General features: G+C 38.9%; 1 protein-coding gene across 1 annotated transcript; it reads left to right on the top strand.

The window, feature by feature from the left end:
* The first annotated feature begins 510 nt into the window (after positions 1-510).
* On the top strand, positions 511-2,847 carry LOC147607465 (methyltransferase FGSG_00040-like). Its single transcript, XM_086790751.1, has one exon. It carries the CDS (start codon positions 511-513, stop codon positions 2,845-2,847), a length of 2,337 nt encoding a protein of 778 aa, XP_086646877.1.
* The last annotated feature ends 18,638 nt before the right edge of the window (positions 2,848-21,485 follow it).

The following is a 21,485-nucleotide window of genomic DNA, read 5'->3' as shown; positions in this document are numbered from 1 at the left end:
GCTGTTCGTGCCGTCGGATTTTGAAATTGCCCCGAATATACAATTTCCCTTGCCTTTTCTCTCTCAAATTTCAGCAGTTGCACGCGGGTGTAGTGGTTAGAGCACATGGCTTGGTAGGGAGAGATTGTGGGATCAAGACGCAGGAGAGGTGGATGATGCAATTTTACTAATGCACCAAAATTTTCTTTTATCCCCAAATTTACAAAGTTTACCCAATTTACATGTGTGCATCAGACGGCCCACATGCCTCCGAGCCATAGATCCCATTTGAAAATGCCCGTGTGATATGGTGTGGAGGGTCATGACTCATTCCCCCCATCATCCATATATAAGCCGAGCGGGAAATTCTGGCGGGTTCTCGACCCGCTACTTGGAGTAATATCGCCGCGTGTGACGGCGGGCCTCGAATCCTCGATTCTCCCCTGCTACTCAAACCCGCTTATTGTAATCAAACCCGCTTATTGTAAGTCCTTTCTTCCTTAGTTACTAGTCACTGCTGCTCTGGTCAACATGGATATGGGGCTGCCAGAAATGTTTGGCATTAGCACAGGAGAGTTGTTAGCCAATACAGCAGCATGCCACCATAGCCAGGATGATGTTGGGAGAGATGACTACGAGGATGACAGTAGCCTTGACGAAGCAGATGACCTTGTGCCTTTGTGTTTTAACAGTATTGAAGTACTGGAGGTCCATGAAAGAGGTCTCCGGCATGCCGAAAAGGTGGACAGAGACTGTAGGGTTTCCTCTGTGGAATGCCCTCTTTCGCTTGAGAAGCTCCGTCCCATCCTGAAGCTCCCAGACTTGGAGCTTGGCCAGCGTTTCCACAGAAGGGCCCTTTATGGTGTTCTCGACGCAGATGCCTTTCCGGTCTATGGCAATAAGATTATGACCTGCCTGCGGGACGAAATGGGCCATGTTGCCAGGGTTTGTGTGAAGCATAGCCATTGTGTGTCTTGCAAGGAAGCTCAGGAGCTCTTTCCAAAGGGATCGAAGGTAGCCATCAAGGAGCCTCTTCTGAAATGCAGCACGCGTGGGATACCGTTTCTGCAGGTGCTTCATCCCTCAGACCTTGTAAATGTGGACACCATCAAAGGGAATGGCGCTGCAACACTTTCACAGCTTACCCACTTAAGAAGTGAGGGCAACAGATGTTTCTCTTCAAAAGATTGGGAAGGAGCTGTCTCTTTCTACTCCAAGTGCATCGAGATGGGAAGGTTTATGGGACCTGAGCTTTTGGGGATGGGAGGTGAGGTGTCTCACTCCCTTATGCTAGCTTATTCCAATCGTTGCGAGGCATGGATGAAGCTTGGGGCGTATGACAAGGCGCTTGGTGACAGTGAGGAGGCATTAAAGATTGACCCTGGGCATGTGAAGAGCATGTACCGCAAGGGCCGAGCTTTGCATCTGATGGGCTCTTACAGAGAAGCTTGTCTGTGCCTTTCATCTGCTTTGAAGAAAGAGCCTGAGAACCTGCAACTTGCGTCTGCGCTTGAAAATAGCAAATGGTTCTGCACTCATGGTGGCGCCAAGGGGGCAGTAAAAGGAGCTGATATAACGGCTTTTCTTTTGGGCGGCTGCAAGACTCATGATGCCCCCAAGTGTAATGATTTTGTTGGCCCTGTGGAGATAAGGAAGTCCAATGACTACCAAGGCAGGGGTTTGTTTGTCAAATCAAATGTGAAAGCTGGGGAGCTGCTGCTTGTAAGCAATGCCCTTGCAAGGTTTAGTGTGAACTTAGGTACAGATGAGTGTCCTCATAGCAAGAAGGTGAGCTCAAAGGCTTTGAAGAAAGTGGCCAAGAAGGTAACAGAAGCCGCAAAGACTTCCAAGAGGCTAGTCCAACAGCTTAGGAGCCTTTGTGGAGGTTCAAGCTCGTCGATTTCTTTGGAGGTGCCTTCCATTGAGCTCTTCAGTAAAACTGAGTTTTCTGTCGACTCTGAAGACGGAAGTTTTGCTAGAATGGATATGGAGGTGAATGTAGATTGGGTGCTTGAGAAAGTGAAACAGAACTTTGGAGTGCAAAGAAAGTTTATGTTTCTTGGAGATAAGGACCGCATTAAGTCCGAGCAATGGGGTGAAGAACCTGAATGTGGCTTATGGCTTCTCCCTTCTTTCATAAATCATTCTTGCCTCTCGAATGCAAGCCGGTTAGATGTGGGAGAAGCTGTGTTCATTCACGCAGCGAGGGATATGGTGTCGGGGGAGGAGATAACACTGCCCTATTTCGAGACATTCATCCCCTTGAGGGAGAGGGAGGAGGCGTGCGAGGCATGGGGATTCAAGTGTGGATGCAAGAGATGTGTAAAGGAGAGGGCAATGTGGAAAAGATTAAGGCCCATAAATAAGGAGTTCTTGAAATTGAGGGATGCTACTGCGCAGGAGGCGGTGTTCGCAGGGACTGTGGGGGCGGAATTTCCCACTGAGCTACCAGAATGCTGGATGTTGGCGAAGGTGGGTCATAAGCTGGATGATTTGCTGACGACATGGCGGTTGAGTAAGAAGCATGCGGATTGGATTCGGGCTTCCTATGCACCCGCCTATCTGGTAACAAGCACAGCAGACATGGTAACTTCGCAGCCAATGTGGGCAACTGCACTTATGATGCCTCTGTTAAACATGTTCATGACATCTGGCAAGCTGTTAATGGAGTGCTTGCAAGCTGTGGAGCCAGGAAATGTGAGGGTGCTAGTGCTGGTGGCGAACGCCGCTCCTCAGGGCGAGCGGGAGTTGGCCGAAGAGCTTCGGCCCTTGGGTCGAGATGCTTGTGCTCGTGCCTTTGGCTCTCGAGCACCTGAAATTTTGGACAAGCTGGTATCTCTCTACTGTCATTTTCTTCCTTTCCCTTAGAGGCCCCTCTGCAGACCTTACATTGTACAAATTTTTTGTTAAGCAGCCCAGATGGAGGTCCCCTCCCATCCCCTCCTGAAGACCTCATTTTGTTCAGACTTGAGAGTCTTGGCTTTTGCCCATTATTTAAGTAGGTTGCCACTTTTGGAAATGTACATGGCGAGCGCTTATTTATTTGATTTTCTAGGGGTAATGGGTTTTTTTTTTGGCATGCTAAACCATGCCTTAAGAGTAGGAGAGGAAGGTGGGCATTCTTGTGTGTGTGTGTATGTGTGTGTTCTTAGATTGTGTTATCTACACAGACAAAAGAGTAATCGCTTTTGGAGATGGAAGGTGCTGATTGCTACTAATACTGTTAGGAAGAGCCATTGGCTGCATAGTTTTATCACTGTTAACAATGATGGCCTTTCTTGGTCTTAGTTTGTCCTACTATATGTGCATTTTGTAAGCTTGATTCTTATGTTAGCTTCAAGGTTTTTTTTAAGATTTGAGCTTCACAAGTGGGAGATATGGGTATGATCTGGTTGCTTGAGAAATTGGAAGCTTTTGGCGCGGTGTCATTGTACCTTGTCCATTATGTTCTCTTCCATTCAGCCCTCTTTTTTTCTGTAGCAAGTGTCTTCTCAGCATTCTTGTTCTTGTTTTTGATATCCAGAGGGCACACACATATGCATCGTCCTATCTCATAGACCAAGTTCGGGCTCTGCAAGTTAACATTGGTTGGTTTCTTTTTAAGCAAGTATGGCTCATTGGCGATGAGTGCAGAGCTTGCAAAGCTCTCAGTGGCGCTTGTCGGTCCCATTCCATGAACTGCTTTTCATTCCTACCTTTACTTGATTGGGCATCAGGTGCTCCCCCCTTTAGACTTTTGTCATCAAGTCTGGGAACTTTGTGAACCAGAATTGGTTGCATTTGTAGAGGATGTCCACGATTGCTATTTTTATAAGTATATGCATGGAACAGCACATGCTTAATAAAATTTCCTTGGAAGAGGCCCCTTGGCACTGAAATGCTCATGGAAAGGAGTTTATAATATGGACTTCAATTTGTTTCCTTCTCTATGGAAAGGAGTTTATAATATGGACTTTAATTTGTTTCCTTCTTTTCGTAAAGTAGTGGACGCTTTGAGACTCCATAGGAAGTGCTCATGGAGAGGAGTTTATAATATGGACTTTAATTTGTTTCCTTCTCTTCGTAAAGTAGTGGACGCTTTGAGACTCCATCGGAGTTTATAATATGGACTTTAATTTGTTTCCTTCTCTTCGTAAAGTAGTGGACGCTTTGAGATTAACAGACGCTTAAGGTGGGAGAGTTCATAAGGTAAACTTAATATTAAGTTTGACAAGATTAGGTGAGCAATTCTTTTCTTAATGCAAAACCTTCTTTGATGTTGAATATCCAAATGTGCGGTTTCAGAAAACAAGAAATATTCCATTGAAATCAAAGAAAAACTAGAACTGGGATATAAAGACTCGAATCTCATGATAGAATCCGCACATGTCACAGTTCCGATTGTAATTCTAGACTATGAGGATCAAGAACTTTAATTGGCATGGCCAAACGAAACGACGCAGACTTCAACAAAATTTGGTGCTTCTTGAATAGCGAGAATACGTATGGAGCATTTACGAGAGAGTGCGTAAGTCCTTGAAAACAACCAAACGTGGGGTAGTGGAAAACATAGATGGAATAGCCCAACAAAGGACCACACTTCATGAGTCTAGCATGCTTACTTTAATTCTGCGTTGCAGGAAACGTCTGGCAGAATGTTGGAAACCCATGCCAGGCTGGAAACGCCGTAAGTATAAATTTATAAAAGCCACGCTGGCAGCTGGTTTATTAAAAGAGGGCCACGCCCCTTACAAGAGGAAGAGGGCCACGGTGGCAGAAACCACTCCACATGCAGCAACCCTTGTGCTGGTCAACACACTCTTTCCAGCCACCTCCACAGCATCAAACACTTTACCAGAATACCAAAGCCACAGACCAAACAAAGATAGTCAAATGGAGTCTTCAAAAATGCACATTAAAAGATGAACTACACAATGCATTATGCAAGTGACACGCAAACATATGAACTTCCATTCATATGTTTATGAAAATCTTGTTACAGTCTGTTTTTTAAGTAATTGTCATTATATCTTCAGTGGTTTTGTATGCTTTGTTACCCTAAATTGCCGATGTTTCCTTGTCCTAGAGATTGCCGTTTCTTGTATTTTTTATAGGTCGACGTTTCTAGTTTCGTGCAACACAGCTTTAATTCATACCCAATTTAGTGTCCATAACATCGATTGAGCCTACTACTCTTTTTATTGAATATTGAGCTTGAAATCATAATGATTACCATAGGATCACGAAGCTCTAAGAAATCATGATATATCTTGTTTCACCTCACGCAAAGTGACACTAGATTCGCTACTAACACTCAAGTCCAAAGCGATTACTTCTCTCCTCTTGAGAGAAGCACATTAGAATTGAACTCAACCTTCTTAAGTTACTCATGTTTTCGATAAGTACTTTATTGTAGGTTTCTGCAATCCAAACTTTAGAATTGCTATCAAAGTGCTTGTAAAGCTCTTTAAAAGAAATGACCAGTAGACAAACCATTTGACACAAAATTTGATTTGTTAAAGTAGTACATTTCTAAAATAATTTTGATGTTCCATTCCTCCAAAAGAACCGAAAATAAAGAATACACTAACAAAGTTTAGCTACAATCGATAAATTTATACAATGTTTTTTTTTTGGAAGTACCAATGGGGTTTGAACCTAGGTCTTTACTCACCCACACAAACACTTTAACCATTAGGCTAAGACCCCATTGGTAAATTTATACAAGTTTAAAATCTTATACCACCAAAAATGTATAAACTATTGATTTGGAGTGAGCTTCACTGTAAGACCATAGGTGAACTGGTATATTAATCTTTACCCAACCATACTCTATATAGACCCTTGGCTCTAGAGACCCCTAGATTGCATGCCAAACTTGTCGTCGAGCCCTCGCTCTAGGGGCTTAGTCCTCATGACTATCCTAGGACCTTAGTCCTGACACTCCTCTCCCTTTTTGGAAAAGTTTTCGTTCTTGAAAACTACGTGTGCTCGTAGCAGATCTTGTACTTATAGATCTTATACTCATGGCAAATTTTATGCTTATAGCAGATTTTGTGCTCATAGTAGATCTTGTATAACCATAACTTTTATATGGGTTCTCCACTCTAGGACTCTTGTCCACATTTTTTATAAGTTTAGCCATCTGAAGTGAATCTATGTGAGATATGAAAATCTCATTGAAGAGCAATATCTTGGCTAAAATGCTTCTTAAGCCATCATAATGTTGTAAAGTGCTTCATTAGCAAATTTTTGATGGAAAAGTGCTAAGCAAAAGTCCTCAGAGGGAAGCACAAACTAAAGACTTTTGTGAGACACAGATTAAGTGTTTTGCACCCATGTCACAGTCCATGAGAACATCATATTATCATGTCTTGTCGGAATAGTGAGAGCTTCATATTCTCTCCTGTGGAATATGCCTTATAGAAGATAGTGTAAAACAAGCCACAATGTCATTTACACATGAACATATCAATAATTTTCACCTTGTAGACTTGTGAGCTTAGTGGAAGATCTGTCCCCTTAATAGGAAGACCTGTAATCGACCACATATCATTGTAGTAGAGTATCATTGTAGTAGAGTACTCTCTTTAGTGCCACGAAGGTGTCCGTTCCTAATGATACGTAAAACATGTCTTTGAAATAAGGTGGAGTTGATGGTGGACATGTACATCTTATGTATGTCGCATGTTGGTGCTCATTGAACTTGAAATAGATGCACCTTGTGCAAAACTTTGCAAATATATAGTGAATCAAGAGCCATTTCTCGATAAAAATCATGAGATTGCAAATGTAAATTATCAAAATTCCTTCCGTTGAAGACATTATAGTAGTGACGTTGCTTATGTATCGAAGACATGCCTTGTATGTAAGGTAGAGCCTAGCAACGAAATTATAACTGAAATTTTACCAATCATGGAAAACATTGAAAAATAACAACGCATGGCAAGATAAATGCCATTTGAAATCAAACCCTTTGCATGACACCATATGAAAATTTTACCTTCCAAGTTGATTATGTTATGTGTACGTGTGCGATGGTTCATAACCATTGCGCTTGCGTGCATTTATAAATGATGAACTCAATCATAAATAAGAGATATGTTTGTCCATAAAGAATCTACAATCTATTGCAAATTTCTTGGTTTTGGAAGGGCCTCACACAGAAGGCATAGTCAATTTCCTACAATTCTAAGAATTTGGAAACAAGCTAATGAGCTTTGTAAAATGTCATTGTAATACTCGTGAAACTTCTAGCCAGAAAAAAAGGCTTTTAGTTGATTGACTACTTCATTCCCTCGGTATATTAAGTCTACGTTGAAACATTGTTTAGAATGAAACAACTTAAACTTGCTCAATGGAAGTAGTCTTGCACAAGGCTCTTTCTGGTATTCACCTGTCATTTTGAAATTCTGTAACATTTTAGATAGATTTTGGTTTCTCACCGGGTTACCAACATTAGAAGATGCAGATAGAAGATTATCTCTACTAGAAGATCTCTATTTATCGGGAGGCATGGCAAAGAAGCCTGTAAACATGACGGATAAGGCTTGGAACGTCCTTCATTGAAAGGCGTTGGGTACAATTTGGCTTTGCTTGGCATCTATAATAGCATTCAAAATTTTATACATGAAGACCACGGAGGAATTGACAAAGTTGTTGGACGCCCTCTATAAGAAACCATCTGCATCAAACAAGATATTTCTCATAAAGCGCTTGTTCAATTTAAAAATGGTAGACAATTATTTGGTTTCAGAACATTAAAATGAGTTCAACACCAATATAAGCCAGTTTTGCTTAGTAGGAGACATCTTTGAAGATGAAGTGCAAGCTCTCCTAATATTATCTTCTTTGCCGAATAGATGGGACAACCTAGTCATGGCGGTAAGTAATTCTATTTTTGGTACAAATACACTGAAGTTTGATGATGTTGTGGGTGTTCTCCTCAGCAAGGAAATGCAAAGGAAGAGCACAAGTGAAACATCAAGTATTGTATTATCAATAGAAAACCAGAGGAAGACAAAGGGAGAGAAGCAAGAACCAAAAAGAATCGTGATCATTCAAGGCATAGCAAGTCACGATCTAAGTTAATGCAAAGTGTTGGAATTGTGGCAAGAAGGTTATTTGACAAAGGACTATTGATCTAAGAAGAAGGAGCCAGAGTCTCAAGAAAACAAGACATCGGAGGCCAATGTGGTAGGTAAAGTAGATCAAGATGCTCTAGTTATTTCTCTTGACAATGTCTCAGATGCTTGGGTGGTAGACTCAAGAGATTCATTCCATGCAACACCACACACGAAGTATTTCTAGGAGTACGCTAAAGGTTATTTTGGGTGTGTATATTTCGGGGATGAGGAAGCTTTAGAAATTGTTGGCAAAGAGATAATTTCAATTTAATTAGCTAATGGAAATGACTGGATGCTTAAAGATGTTAGGCATGTTCCCTCTCTTTGCATAAATTTAATCTCTAGAGGACAATCGGATGATGAACGTTGCAGCACTACATTTGGTAACAAACAGTGGAAGATCTCTAAATGATCTTTGGTATTTGCAAAGGGAGAAAAGGTGGGTTCACTCTACTTGTGTATGTTTAGCTCACAATCTTTCATTTTTGCGACATCTACAGAAGTTGATGTTGCGATATGGAACCATCAGCTTGGGCACATGAGTGCCAAAGGAATGTAAATCCTTCAATCAAAGAATCTTCTACCAGGTTTGAGACTTGGAGTTCTGTGAGGATTGTGTTTTTGGAAAGCAAAGGAGGGTTAGATTCCTTAAATTTGGAAATGAAAAGAAAAGCAAAAGGCTTGAATTGATTCATTCCAATGTATGGGGTCCTGCTAGTGCACCTTCCCTTGATGGCTCATTGTATTACGTAACATTTATAGATGATGCAATTAGGAAGACATGGGTTTATCGTATGAAAAATCAATCTGATGTATTTTCTATATTTCAAATGTGAAAAGCCCTTGTGGAAAATGAAGCAAGTACCAAACTAAAATGTCTAAGATCAGACAATGGAGGAGAATAATGCAGCCAAGAGTTTAAAAGCTTTTGTGCTTGCAATGTCATTTGAAAGCAAAAGACAACACCAAGGACACCGCAAGAAAATGGAGTTTCAAAAAGGATGAATAGAACAATCATGGAACGTGCGAGAAGCATGATGCTACATGCAAGTTTGCCGCTTGAGTTTTGGGTAGAAGCAGTAAGTGCAAGATCCCTGTTCCCACCGAGTAACAGATTCGGGATACTAGCAGCGGAAGTAGCACTTCTCGCGCAGGACAGGGGTCCCACATTCGGGGCCTCGCCCACGGATATCCGGATAAGAGACTAATCCGTCGGTTGTTCCAAAACCGAACCCGGAAAAACTTCCTTTACCGGAAAGCGCGGGCGATTCCACCAGAATAACTTTTTACTCTAACGTAGTAAAAGATCATTTCTGATCGAGCTGATCTAATTACATCTATAAGATACTTGGTCAGGTCAAGGAAGAAACTTGCACTTGGATCATTGGGATCAACACTTTTTTCCCCATTCAAGAGGCATAGCCGAGGATCCTTCGTAGGTGACCTAGCGCTTCACTCATAGGCCGCTTCCTTGGCCCCTCATCCACCGTACCGGAAGCTCACCATTTTAATCGCACCGAGGCTGGTCAAGACCTCGGTCGACCTTGCTACGCGAGACGTCCTTCATTGACTCTCCGTCAGCAGTTGCAACTTTATCATCACGACCTTAATCACAAGACGGCCAAAATGCTCCCCCCAGCATTCTTGACATAAAACAATCATTTACAAACAGCATTTACAAACAGTTTACAAATACAGTTTCTATATTAACTCTCATTTTTCCACATTATCCCTCATCAATCTACATTACTTATTCCATATTCCATTTATATGTATACTCATCCCATCACATCATTTTCCATCTCATCATTTCAGATTCCTTCACATCACATATCATATATTCACATCCATACATCCCATATCTACATCCATACATCTATTTTCACATCTACATGCACATTCATGCATCCACATCCATACATCCGCATCTACATGCACATTCACATCCATACATCCACATCTATATGCGTACATTCACATCTACATGTATACATCCACATCTCTATGCATACTTCCACATCCACATTCACATTCACCTCTATACATCTACATCTACATGCATACATCCACATCTCCATTCACATCCACATCTCCATTCACATCTACATCTACATGTATACATCCACAGCTCCATTCACATCTACATCTATACATCTACATCTACATGTATACATCCACATCTCCATTCACATCTACATCTATACATCTACATCTACATGCATACATCCACCTCTACATCTACATCCACATCTACATCTACATGTATACATCCACCTCCACATTCACACTCACATCCATACCTCTACATCTATATGCAAACATCCATATCTCCATGCATAATAATATTCTTTTAATTAATCTAGAATGATAGTTCCTAGAATACGGTAGGAAGTCCTCTTTTTATGCTTTAAATGAAATTATTTTATGCGTAATTTCTATAAAAATTTTACCATAGCTCCGCGACTATGACTGATAAATCTCAATTTTTTCTAAGAGATAAGGCTTACCATTAAGGAAATAATTAGAATGGTCTCTAATTGGATCATCAATCCATAATGGATTGAATCATCAATATACATAAACTAAAAGCATAGAAAAAAGCCATTAATTTAGCCTCAAGCATAGCTTAATCTTGGATTAAGAAAAAGCCTTATGAAAAGCTTCATTTGGATTGAAAAGGGTCATGAGTATGACCATTTCTTAAGTGAGAAAGAGAGAAAAACCATTAGAATTAAATATAAATAGAATTTTATGTAATTCTTTACTATCATTAACTAATTAACTTCAATAGCATTTCAAAAACCATACCAATTAAGCTTCTCAAGCTTGAGAGGGGTTGAGAAGAGAGAATCATTGAGAAATTATAGAAAAGATCATAATTCACTATACTTATCTTATAATTTGCTTGATTCTTTGTTCACGGTAGAGGCCCCCAACCAATCAATTGGTTTAGTATGTTGATGGAGCCACCAATGGGGATTGAAGAAAGAGAGAAGTATCAAAACTAGTGAATTATTAAAGAATTCACAGTTCTTGGCTTAGGTAGAGTAGAGTAACAAAGCATAAGACACTATATATTTTGGCTTAGGTGGAGTAGAGTAACAAAGCATAAGACACTATATATTTTGGCTTAGGTGGAGTAGAGTAACAAAGCATAAGACACTATATTTTTTTCAACAAGGGGAGGCTTCTATTTATAGGAAAATTTGAGCTCCTAACCAAACAAACTGATTCTAGAATTTTCCAAGTCAGTTAGGTCACTTTTTGACCATTTTTAGGTCAGTTAAGCTAACTTTTTGGAACTAGACTTGAATGAGGAGAGAGGAGAGATGAAATATCTCAATTTTTATGAGTTTAAAACTCATTCAAGCATGTGAAATATGTACCTCCTTTAAAGAACTCTCCTTCCTTACATATGTGTCATAGTTTTTTTATTAATAAACCTTGTACATTTTCAACTCTTCATCTTATGTGAAATATGCACCTCCTTTAAAAAACTCCCCTTCCTTACATATGTGTTTTTTAAACTAATAAACCTTGTACATTTTCAACTCTTCATCTTATGTGAGCATTTACTCCTTTTTGGATACCCAAAATATCTCATATTTTTAATATTGCTCATAGTTTTTTTACTAATAAACCTTGTACATTTTCAACTCTTCATCTTATGTGAAATATGCACCTCCTTTAAGGAACTCCTCTTCCTTACATATGTGTCATAGTTTTTTTTTTAACTAATAAACCTTGTACATTTTCAACTCTTCATCTTATGTGAGCATTTACTCATTTTTGGATACCCAAAATATCTCATATTTTTAATATTGCTCATAGTTTTTTACTAATAAACCTTGTACATTTTCAACTCTTCACCTTATGTGAGCATTTACTCATTTTTGGGTATCTTCTTTTTACAAATTGGATTTATCTCCTCCCTACACATGTATTGATGCTATTGGCCCATAGGAACCTTAATTGGACCATAGTCTAAAGATTTCTGAAAATCTAGACCCTTAGACTAAGGTTCTTTATACCTATTTCCAATTAATTCTAATTGCACATTTGAAAATTCTTTTTGAATTTCTTTTTCAGGGGAATTCATCTTAATTATATGAGACATTTTTCTATCCAAAAATATTCAAAATCTGAATATTCTCTCTCTAGAATATTTTCTCTCTCTAGGTTAAAACAGTTAGAAACAAGGTCTTTATATTTCTAAAGAGTGATTGATTACAGGGGAAGATACTAGACATCAAAAAAGGGGGTTGGGGGGAGGAATCTTACATTCTACCCCACTTAAAAAACGCGAGATGTCCTCATCTCGCAACTTGGGATAATTTCGCAAGGTGAACGAATATGAGACTTAGAGGAAAATTTTAATCAAGATTAACCACCAAGAAAAGTCTGAAAGAGAGCAAGATTCAAAATAAGAACAAGATTTAAACTTTATTCATTCTCGGAACTTATACAGTAAGATAGAAGAACTCTTTACACTTCCATAAGCCCGTCCATCATATGGTCACAAAAGCAGTCCTCACAAGGTGCACAAGTATAGGGTAACTCATCTATGGGAATGATTCTGCTGGTTATTGCCGCACCTATCTCAGTGGTATGGGGTGATCTAACAAAAGGACCTCTGAGAAGGAAGCCAAAAACGGGATAAAGGCATATCTTCTCATGAGGAAGAAAACACGCCAGTAAGAAGACCCGCTTAGAAAACCCAAGATGCCTTGATCTCATGACGCAGTAGTATCGGGGACCTAGACCCAAAGCTTCAATAACCATGGCCAAGCGGACATTGTTACGAAAGTGCTGCTGACCCCAGGGTGTTACCCTAGTTATGTTTTGATAGGTCCGCCATTTGGTCTGCGCTACAGAAGTTCCTAGGTGAGGAAAAAGTGAGCGCTCATACTGTTCTATAAAGTCTTTCTTCACAGACTCTCTTGCGTCTTGAAGGTGAGAAATCATTATGGATAAAACTAGTTCTTGTTGCCAAGCCATGAAGGAGATTAAGAAAGAAAGAAGATCGATGGGAGTAAGATTAGTGTGAGCGACAAGTAAAAGTTACGACTTATATAAAGGAAGGAGCTAGCGTAACCTAGAAGCCAACGGTAACTTACCACTGAAGTCTTACCGTCTTTCCATGATTTGCGTTTGATACATTTTTCTATAGAAGGCATTAAGAATTTTGAGATGAGGAGATAAAAGAAGTTTGTAGGCTAAGTCACCTACTTTCATTGAATTCAGACATAAGGGTCACAATATCTGGGGGATAACTTCTTATACTCCACAAGAGATAAAGAACTTCTTTTGGGCCGTACTCGAATGAAAACCAAAACCTTGGTATCCAAAACACTGATTCTCACTTCTGAACTCATTGTTCTAAATCTTTAAAATAGGTGCGACTCCTGAGAAGAATTCTAGGGAAAGAGTCTTCCTTTTTTAAACAGAAACTTTCTTTTATTTTAGAGAGGGAATAATTATAAAATTAGAAAGGAAGATTCTTACTCCAGTATACCTCGAAGGTTGGGGAGGAATCTTACATTCTACCCCACTTAAAAAGTGCGAGATGTCCTCATCTCGCAAGGTAGAGGACAGCTCTTTTTCTTAAGATTCAATTTTATTCTGGGGTTCCTTATATTCTGGTCAACCCAACAGAACACTGGGATAAATATCCTTTATATAGAACTCAACATTAAATAACAATTCATTCAGATCATATCATTCATATCTTTAACATGATAATGGTCCATTAGACCGAAAAGTTTCCTTCGAAACATTCCTCCACGGAAATTTCATTCAAGCAAGTTCTCAATTGACATCCCTTAACTTGATCTACCGGTCAAGTATTAACAGTAGCAATCTGACAGCACAACCCACTAATCTCATAGTGATTTGCTAAATTTGTTATCATCATTCTAGTTATGAATATCATCACAGGACTCGTCCCATTCCCCCTCATTGTGGTTTCAACTAATTTTTAAAAATCAACATTTTTCAATCAGCATTTTCAATCAGAATCCAAATCAATTTATCAATTCTCAAACAGAATTAAAATCATATCAATCACATTCGAAATCATCATCTGGATAGCATTAACGCTTATAATTTCAAGTCTTAGATTTACTCGTATATACTGTCAATAAAGAGCTGCAGTATACTCTCGGTATATACGGGTAGTCACGGCCCTTGAAATTATAAGGTAAATACTATCATGTCTAGGCCTCAAGCAAGTCAGGGATTCTATATAATTGCGGAACTTCCATCTGAAGACCCAATTACCAAATTACGAATTTCAATTTGAATATCAAATTGTATGAATTATCTCACACAATTATAACCTTTTTGTGTTTCTTGAAAATTTTTTGATATATTTGTCTTCTCAGTTGATCTTTATTAACCTAATGCTCTGATACCAACTGTAAGATCCATGTTCCCACCGAGTAACAGATTCGGGATACTAGCAGCGGAAGTAGCACTTCTCGCGCGGGACAGGGGTCCCACATTCGGGGCCTCGCCCACGGATATCCGGATAAGAGACTAATCCGTCGGTTGTTCCAAAACCGAACCCGAAAAAACTTCCTTTACCGGAAAGCGCGGGCGATTCCACCAGAATAACTTTTTACTCTAACGTAGTCAAGATCATTTCTGATCGAGCTGATCTAATTACATCTATAAGATACTTGGTCAGGTCAAGGAAGAAACTTGCACTTGGATCATTGGGATCAACGCTTTTTTCCCCATTCAAGAGGCACAGCCGTTGATTCCTATCCATAGAACAGTTACTGTCCGGGATTTATTTTATCTATCGTAAAAACAAAAGTTTGAGTCTCGATTTACGGATCCATCAGTCCAGCCTAACCCCATTCGATCCCATGGGTTAGCCAACCGCCCAACCACTGTAGTGATGGGATCCAATTAAGAATTTGGTTAGGTTTTGTCTCGGGTACCAAGGAAAAGAGTTCCAAGGCCCCCTAGCCGGATGTTCATGCAAAGATAAAACTAGTCACACCACTCACACACCCAATATGAAATTGTCTTTTCATAGATTCAACCAGTTTAAAACAATCCTTTAATAAAACCATAGTATCATTGATCACCATCTTCCAATTTATCCAATTGATTCTTAATTTCCTATCATTCCTTCATCAGAGTATCTATGGCATCATTGGCAACTAGAACGCTCATGAGCCGTTTCGAGAGTTCCTAGCCCATAATACTCGGCAATATAATCACTTATCAAGATGGACTCTCATTGAAGATCAGCAAGATCAACCAACAGATCCATATAAAGAGCCATGGACTCATCCATTGAAGACCAGCAAGGTCAATCAACCAGATCCATGCCCGATTTCAGAAAACAACTCCAACTCTGTTCCAATATCTTCCTCGACGCACGCGTGGGTATCCTAGGCGACCCAGAGCCCGAGCACCGTATGGTCAGCACCCTCTAGGATCCTTCGTAGGTGACCTAGCGCTTCACTCATAGGCCGCTTCCTTGGCCCCTCATCCACCGTACCGGAAGCTCACCATTTTAATCGCACCGAGGCTGGTCAAGACCTCGGCCGACCTTGCTACGCGAGACGTCCTTCATTGACTCTTCGTCAGCAGTTGCAACTTTATCATCACGACCTTAATCACAAGACGGCCAAAATGCTCCCCCAGCATTCTTGACATAAAACAATCATTTACAAACAGCATTTACAAACAGTTTACAAATACAGTTTCTATATTAACTCTCATTTTTCCACATTATCCCTCATCAATCTACATTACTTATTCCATATTCCATTTATATGTATACTTATCCCATCACATCATTTTCCATCTCATCATGTCAGATTCCTTCACATCACATATCATATATTCACATCCATACATCCCATATCTACATCCATACATCTATTTTCACATCTACATGCACATTCATGCATCCACATCCATACATCTGCATCTACATGCACATTCACATCCATACATCCACATCTATATGCGTACATTCACATCTACATGTATACATCCACATCTCTATGCATACTTCCACATCCACATTCACATTCACCTCCATACATCTACATCTACATGCATACATCCACATCTCCATTCACATCCACATCTCCATTCACATCTATATCTACATGTATACATCCACATCTCCATTCACATCTATATCTATACATCTACATCTACATGTATACATCCACATCTCCATTCACATCTACATCTATACATCTACATGTACATGCATACATCCACCTCTACATCTACATCCACATCTACATCTACATGTATACATCCACCTCCACATTTACACTCACATCCATACCTCTACATCTATATGCAAACATCCATATCTCCATGCATAATAATATTCTTTTAATTGATCTAGAATGATAGTTCCTAGAATACGGTAGGAAGTCCTCTTTTTATGCTTTAAATGAAATTATTTTATGCGTAATTTCTATAAAAATTTTACCATAGCTCCGCGACTATGACTGATAAATCTCAATTTTTTCTAAGAGATAAGGCTTACCATTAAGGAAATAATTAGAATGGTCTCTAATTGGATCATCTATCCATAATGGATTGAATCATCAATATACATAAACTAAAAGCATAGAAAAAAGCCATTAATTTGGCCTCAAGCATAGCTTAATCTTGGATTAAGAAAAAGCCTTATGAAAAGCTTCATTTGGATTGAAAAGGGTCATGAGTATGACCATTTCTTAAGTGAGAAAGAGAGAAAAACCATTAGAATTAAATATAAATAGAATTTTATGTATCTCTTTACTATCATTAACTAATTAACTTCAATAGCATTTCAAAAACCATACCAATTAAGCTTCTCAAGCTTGAGAGGGTTGAGAAGAGAGAATCATTGAGAAATTATAGAAAAGATCATAATTCACTATACTTATCTTATAATTTGCTTGATTCTTTGTTCACGGTAGAGGCCCCCAACCAATCAATTGGTTTAGTATGTTGATGGAGCCACCAATGGGGATTGAAGAAAGAGAGAAGTATCAAAACTAGTGAATTATTAAAGAATTCACAGTTCTTGGCTTAGGTAGAGTAGAGTAACAAAGCATAAGACACTATATATTTTGGCTTAGGTGGAGTAGAGTAACAAAGCATAAGACACTATATATTTTGGCTTAGGTGGAGTAGAGTAACAAAGCATAAGACACTATATTTTGGCTTAGGTGGAGTAGAGTAACAAAGCATAAGACACTATATTTTTTTCAACAAGGGGAGGCTTCTATTTATAGGAAAATTTGAGCTCCTAACCAAACAAACTGATTCTAGAATTTTCCAAGTCAGTTAGGTCACTTTTTGACCATTTTTAGGTCAGTTAAGCTAACTTTTTGGAACTAGACTTGAATGAGGAGAGAGGAGAGATGAAATATCTCAATTTTTATGAGTTTAAAACTCATTCAAGCATGTGAAATATGCACCTCCTTTAAAGAACTCTCCTTCCTTACATATGTGTCATAGTTTTTTTTATTAATAAACCTTGTATATTTTCAACTCTTCATCTTATGTGAAATATGCACCTCCTTTAAAAAACTCCCCTTCCTTACATATGTGTTTTTTAAACTAATAAACCTTGTACATTTTCAACTCTTCATCTTATGTGAGCATTTACTCCTTTTTGGATACCCAAAATATCTCATATTTTTAATATTGCTCATAGTTTTTTTACTAATAAACCTTGTACATTTTCAACTCTTCATCTTATGTGAAATATGCACCTCCTTTAAGGAACTCCTCTTCCTTACATATGTGTCATAGTTTTTTTTTTAACTAATAAACCTTGTACATTTTCAACTCTTCATCTTATGTGAGCATTTACTCATTTTTGGATACCCAAAATATCTCATATTTTTAATATTGCTCATAGTTTTTTACTAATAAACCTTGTACATTTTCAACTCTTCACCTTATGTGAGCATTTACTCATTTTTGAGTATCTTCTTTTTACAAATTGGATTTATCTCCTCCCTACACATGTATTGATGCTATTGGCCCATAGGAACCTTAATTGGACCATAGTCTAAAGATTTCTGAAAATCTAGACCCTTAGACTAAGGTTCTTTATACCTATTTCCAATTAATTCTAATTGCACATTTGAAAATTCTTTTTGAATTTCTGTTTCAGGGGAATTCATCTTAATTATATGAGACATTTTTCTATCCAAAAATATTCAAAATCTGAATATTCTCTCTCTAGAATATTTTCTCTCTCTAGGTTAAAACAGTTAGAAACAAGGTCTGTATATTTCTAAAGAGTGATTGATTACAGGGGAAGATACTAGACATCAAAAAAGGGGGTTGGGGGGAGGAATCTTACATTCTACTCCACTTAAAAAACGCGAGATGTCCTCATCTCGCAACTTGGGATAATTTCGCAAGGTGAACGAATATGAGACTTAGAGGAAAATTTTAATCAAGATTAACCACCAAGAAAAGTCTGAAAGAGAGCAAGATTCAAAATAAGAACAAGATTTAAACTTTATTCATTCTCGGAACTTATACAGTAAGATAGAAGAACTCTTTACACTTTCATAAGCCCGTCCATCATATGGTCACAAAAGCAGTCCTCACAAGGTGCACAAGTATAGGGTTACTCATCTATGGGAATGATTCTGCTGGTTATTGCCGCACCTATCTCAGTGGTATGGGGGTGATCTAACAAAAGGACCTCTGAGAGGCAAGCCAAAAACGGGATAAAGGCATATCTTCTCATGAGGAAGAAAACACGCCAGTAAGAAGACCCGCTTAGAAAACCCAAGATGCCTTGATCTCATGACGCAGTAGTATCGGGGACCTAGACCCAAAGCTTCAATAACCATGGCCACGCGGACATTGTTACGAAAGTGCTGCTGACCCCAGGGTGTTACCCTAGTTATGTTTTGATAGGTCCGCCATTTGGTCTGCGCTACAGAAGTTCCTAGGTGAGGAAAAAGTGAGCGCTCATACTGTTCTATAAAGTCTTTCTTCACAGACTCTCTTGCGTCTTGAAGGTGAGAAATCATTATGGATAAAACTAGTTCTTGTTGCCAAGCCATGAAGGAGATTAAGAAAGAAAGAAGATCGATGGGAGTAAGATTAGTGTGAGCGACAAGTAAAAGTTACGACTTATATAAAGGAAGGAGCTAGCGTAACCTAGAAGCCAACGGTAACTTACCACTGAAGTCTTACCGTCTTTCCATGATTTGCGTTTGATACATTTTTCTATAGAAGGCATTAAGAATTTTGAGATGAGGAGATAAAAGAAGTTTGTAGGCTAAGTCACCTACTTTCATTGAATTCAGACATAAGGGTCACAATATCTGGGGGATAACTTCTTATACTCCGCAAGAGATAAAGAACTTCTTTTGGGCCGTACTCGAATGAAAACCAAAACCTTGGTATCCAAAACACTGATTCTCACTTCTGAACTCATTGTTCTAAATCTTTAAAACAGGTGCGACTCCTGAGAAGAATTCTAGGGAAAGAGTCTTCCTTTTTTAAACAGAAACTTTCTTTTATTTTAGAGAGGGAATAATTATAAAATTAGAAAGGAAGATTCTTACTCTAGTATACCTCGAAGGTTGGGGAGGAATCTTACATTCTACCCCACTTAAAAAGTGCGAGATGTCCTCATCTCGCAAGGTAGAGGACAGCTCTTTTTCTTAAGATTCAATTTTATTCTGGGGTTCCTTATATTCTGGTCAACCCAACAGAACACTGGGATAAATATCCTTTATATAGAACTCAACATTAAATAACAATTCATTCAGATCATATCATTCATATCTTTAACATGATAATGGTCCATTAGACCGAAAAGTTTCCTTCGAAACATTCCTCCACGGAAATTTCATTCAAGCAAGTTCTCAATTGACATCCCTTAACTTGATCTACCGGTCAAGTATTAACAGTAGCAATCTGACAGCACAACCCACTAATCTCATAGTGATTTGCTGAATTTGTTATCATCGTTCTAGTTATGAATATCATCACAGGACTCGTCCCATTCTCCCTCATTGTGGTTTCAACTAATTTTTAAAAATCAACATTTTTCAATCAGCATTTTCAATCAGAATCCAAATCAATTCATCAATTCTCAAAGAGAATTAAAATCATATCAATCACATTCGAAATCATCATCTGGATAGCATTAACGCTTATAATTTCAAGTCTTAGATTTACTCGTATATACTGTCAGTAAAGAGCTGCAGTATACTCTCGGTATATACGGGTAGTCACGGCCCTTGAAATTATAAGGTAAATACTATCATGTCTAGGCCTCAAGCAAGTCAGGGATTCTATATAATTGCGGAACTTCCATCTGAAGACCCAATTACCAAATTACGAATTTCAATTTGAATATCAAATTGTATGAATTATCTCACACAATTATAACCTTTTTGTGTTTCTTGAAAATTTTTTGATATATTTGTCTTCTCAGTTGATCTTTATTAACCTAATGCTCTGATACCAACTGTAAGATCCCTGTTCCCACCGAGTAACAGATTCGGGATACTAGCAGGCGGAAGTAGCACTTCTCGCGTGGGACAGGGGTCCCACATTCGGGGCCTCGCCCACGGATATCCGGATAAGAGACTAATCCGTCGGTTGTTCCAAAACCGAACCCGGAAAAACTTCCTTTACCGGAAAGCGCGGGCGATTCCACCAGAATAACTTTTTACTCTAACGTAGTCAAGATCATTTCTGATCGAGCTGATCTAATTACATCTATAAGATACTTGGTCAGGTCAAGGAAGAAACTTGCACTTGGATCATTGGGATCAACGCTTTTTTCCCCATTCAAGAGGCACAGCCGTTGATTCCTATCCATAGAACAGTTACTGTCCGGGATTTATTTTATCTATCGTAAAAACAAAAGTTTGAGTCTCGATTTACGGATCCATCAGTCCAGCCTAACCCCATCCGATCCCATGGGTTAGCCAACCGCCCAACCACTGTAGTGATGGGATCCAATTAAGAATTTGGTTAGGTTTTGTCCCGGGTACCAAGGAAAAGAGTTCCAAGGCCCCCTAGCCGGATGTTCATGCAAAGATAAAACTAGTCACACCACTCACACACCCAATATGAAATTGCCTTTTCACAGATTCAACCAGTTTAAAACAATCCTTTAATAAAACCATAGTATCATTGATCACCATCTTCCAATTTATCCAATTAATTCTTAATTTCCCATCATTCCTTCATCAGAGTATCTATGGCATCATTGGCAACTAGAACGCTCATGAGCCGTTTCGATAGTTCCTAGCCCATAATACTCGGCAATATAATCACTTATCAAGATGGACTCTCATTGAAGATCAGCAAGATCAACCAACAGATCCATATAAAGAGCCATGGACTCATCCATTGAAGACCAGCAAGGTCAATCAA

Source organism: Cibotium barometz, chromosome 55, assembly GCF_041138505.1.
Source record: "Cibotium barometz isolate CiBa-2024 chromosome 55, ASM4113850v1, whole genome shotgun sequence".
In the NCBI taxonomy this organism is placed as follows: domain Eukaryota; kingdom Viridiplantae; phylum Streptophyta; class Polypodiopsida; order Cyatheales; family Cibotiaceae; genus Cibotium; species Cibotium barometz.
This window is presented reverse-complemented; position numbering and strand designations above follow the sequence as displayed.

What these genes read in the sequence shown, in the direction of transcription:
- LOC147607465 (XM_086790751.1), top strand. Translation starts at nt 511, where the DNA reads ATGGATATGGGGCTGCCAGAAATGTTTGGCATTAGCACAGGAGAGTTG.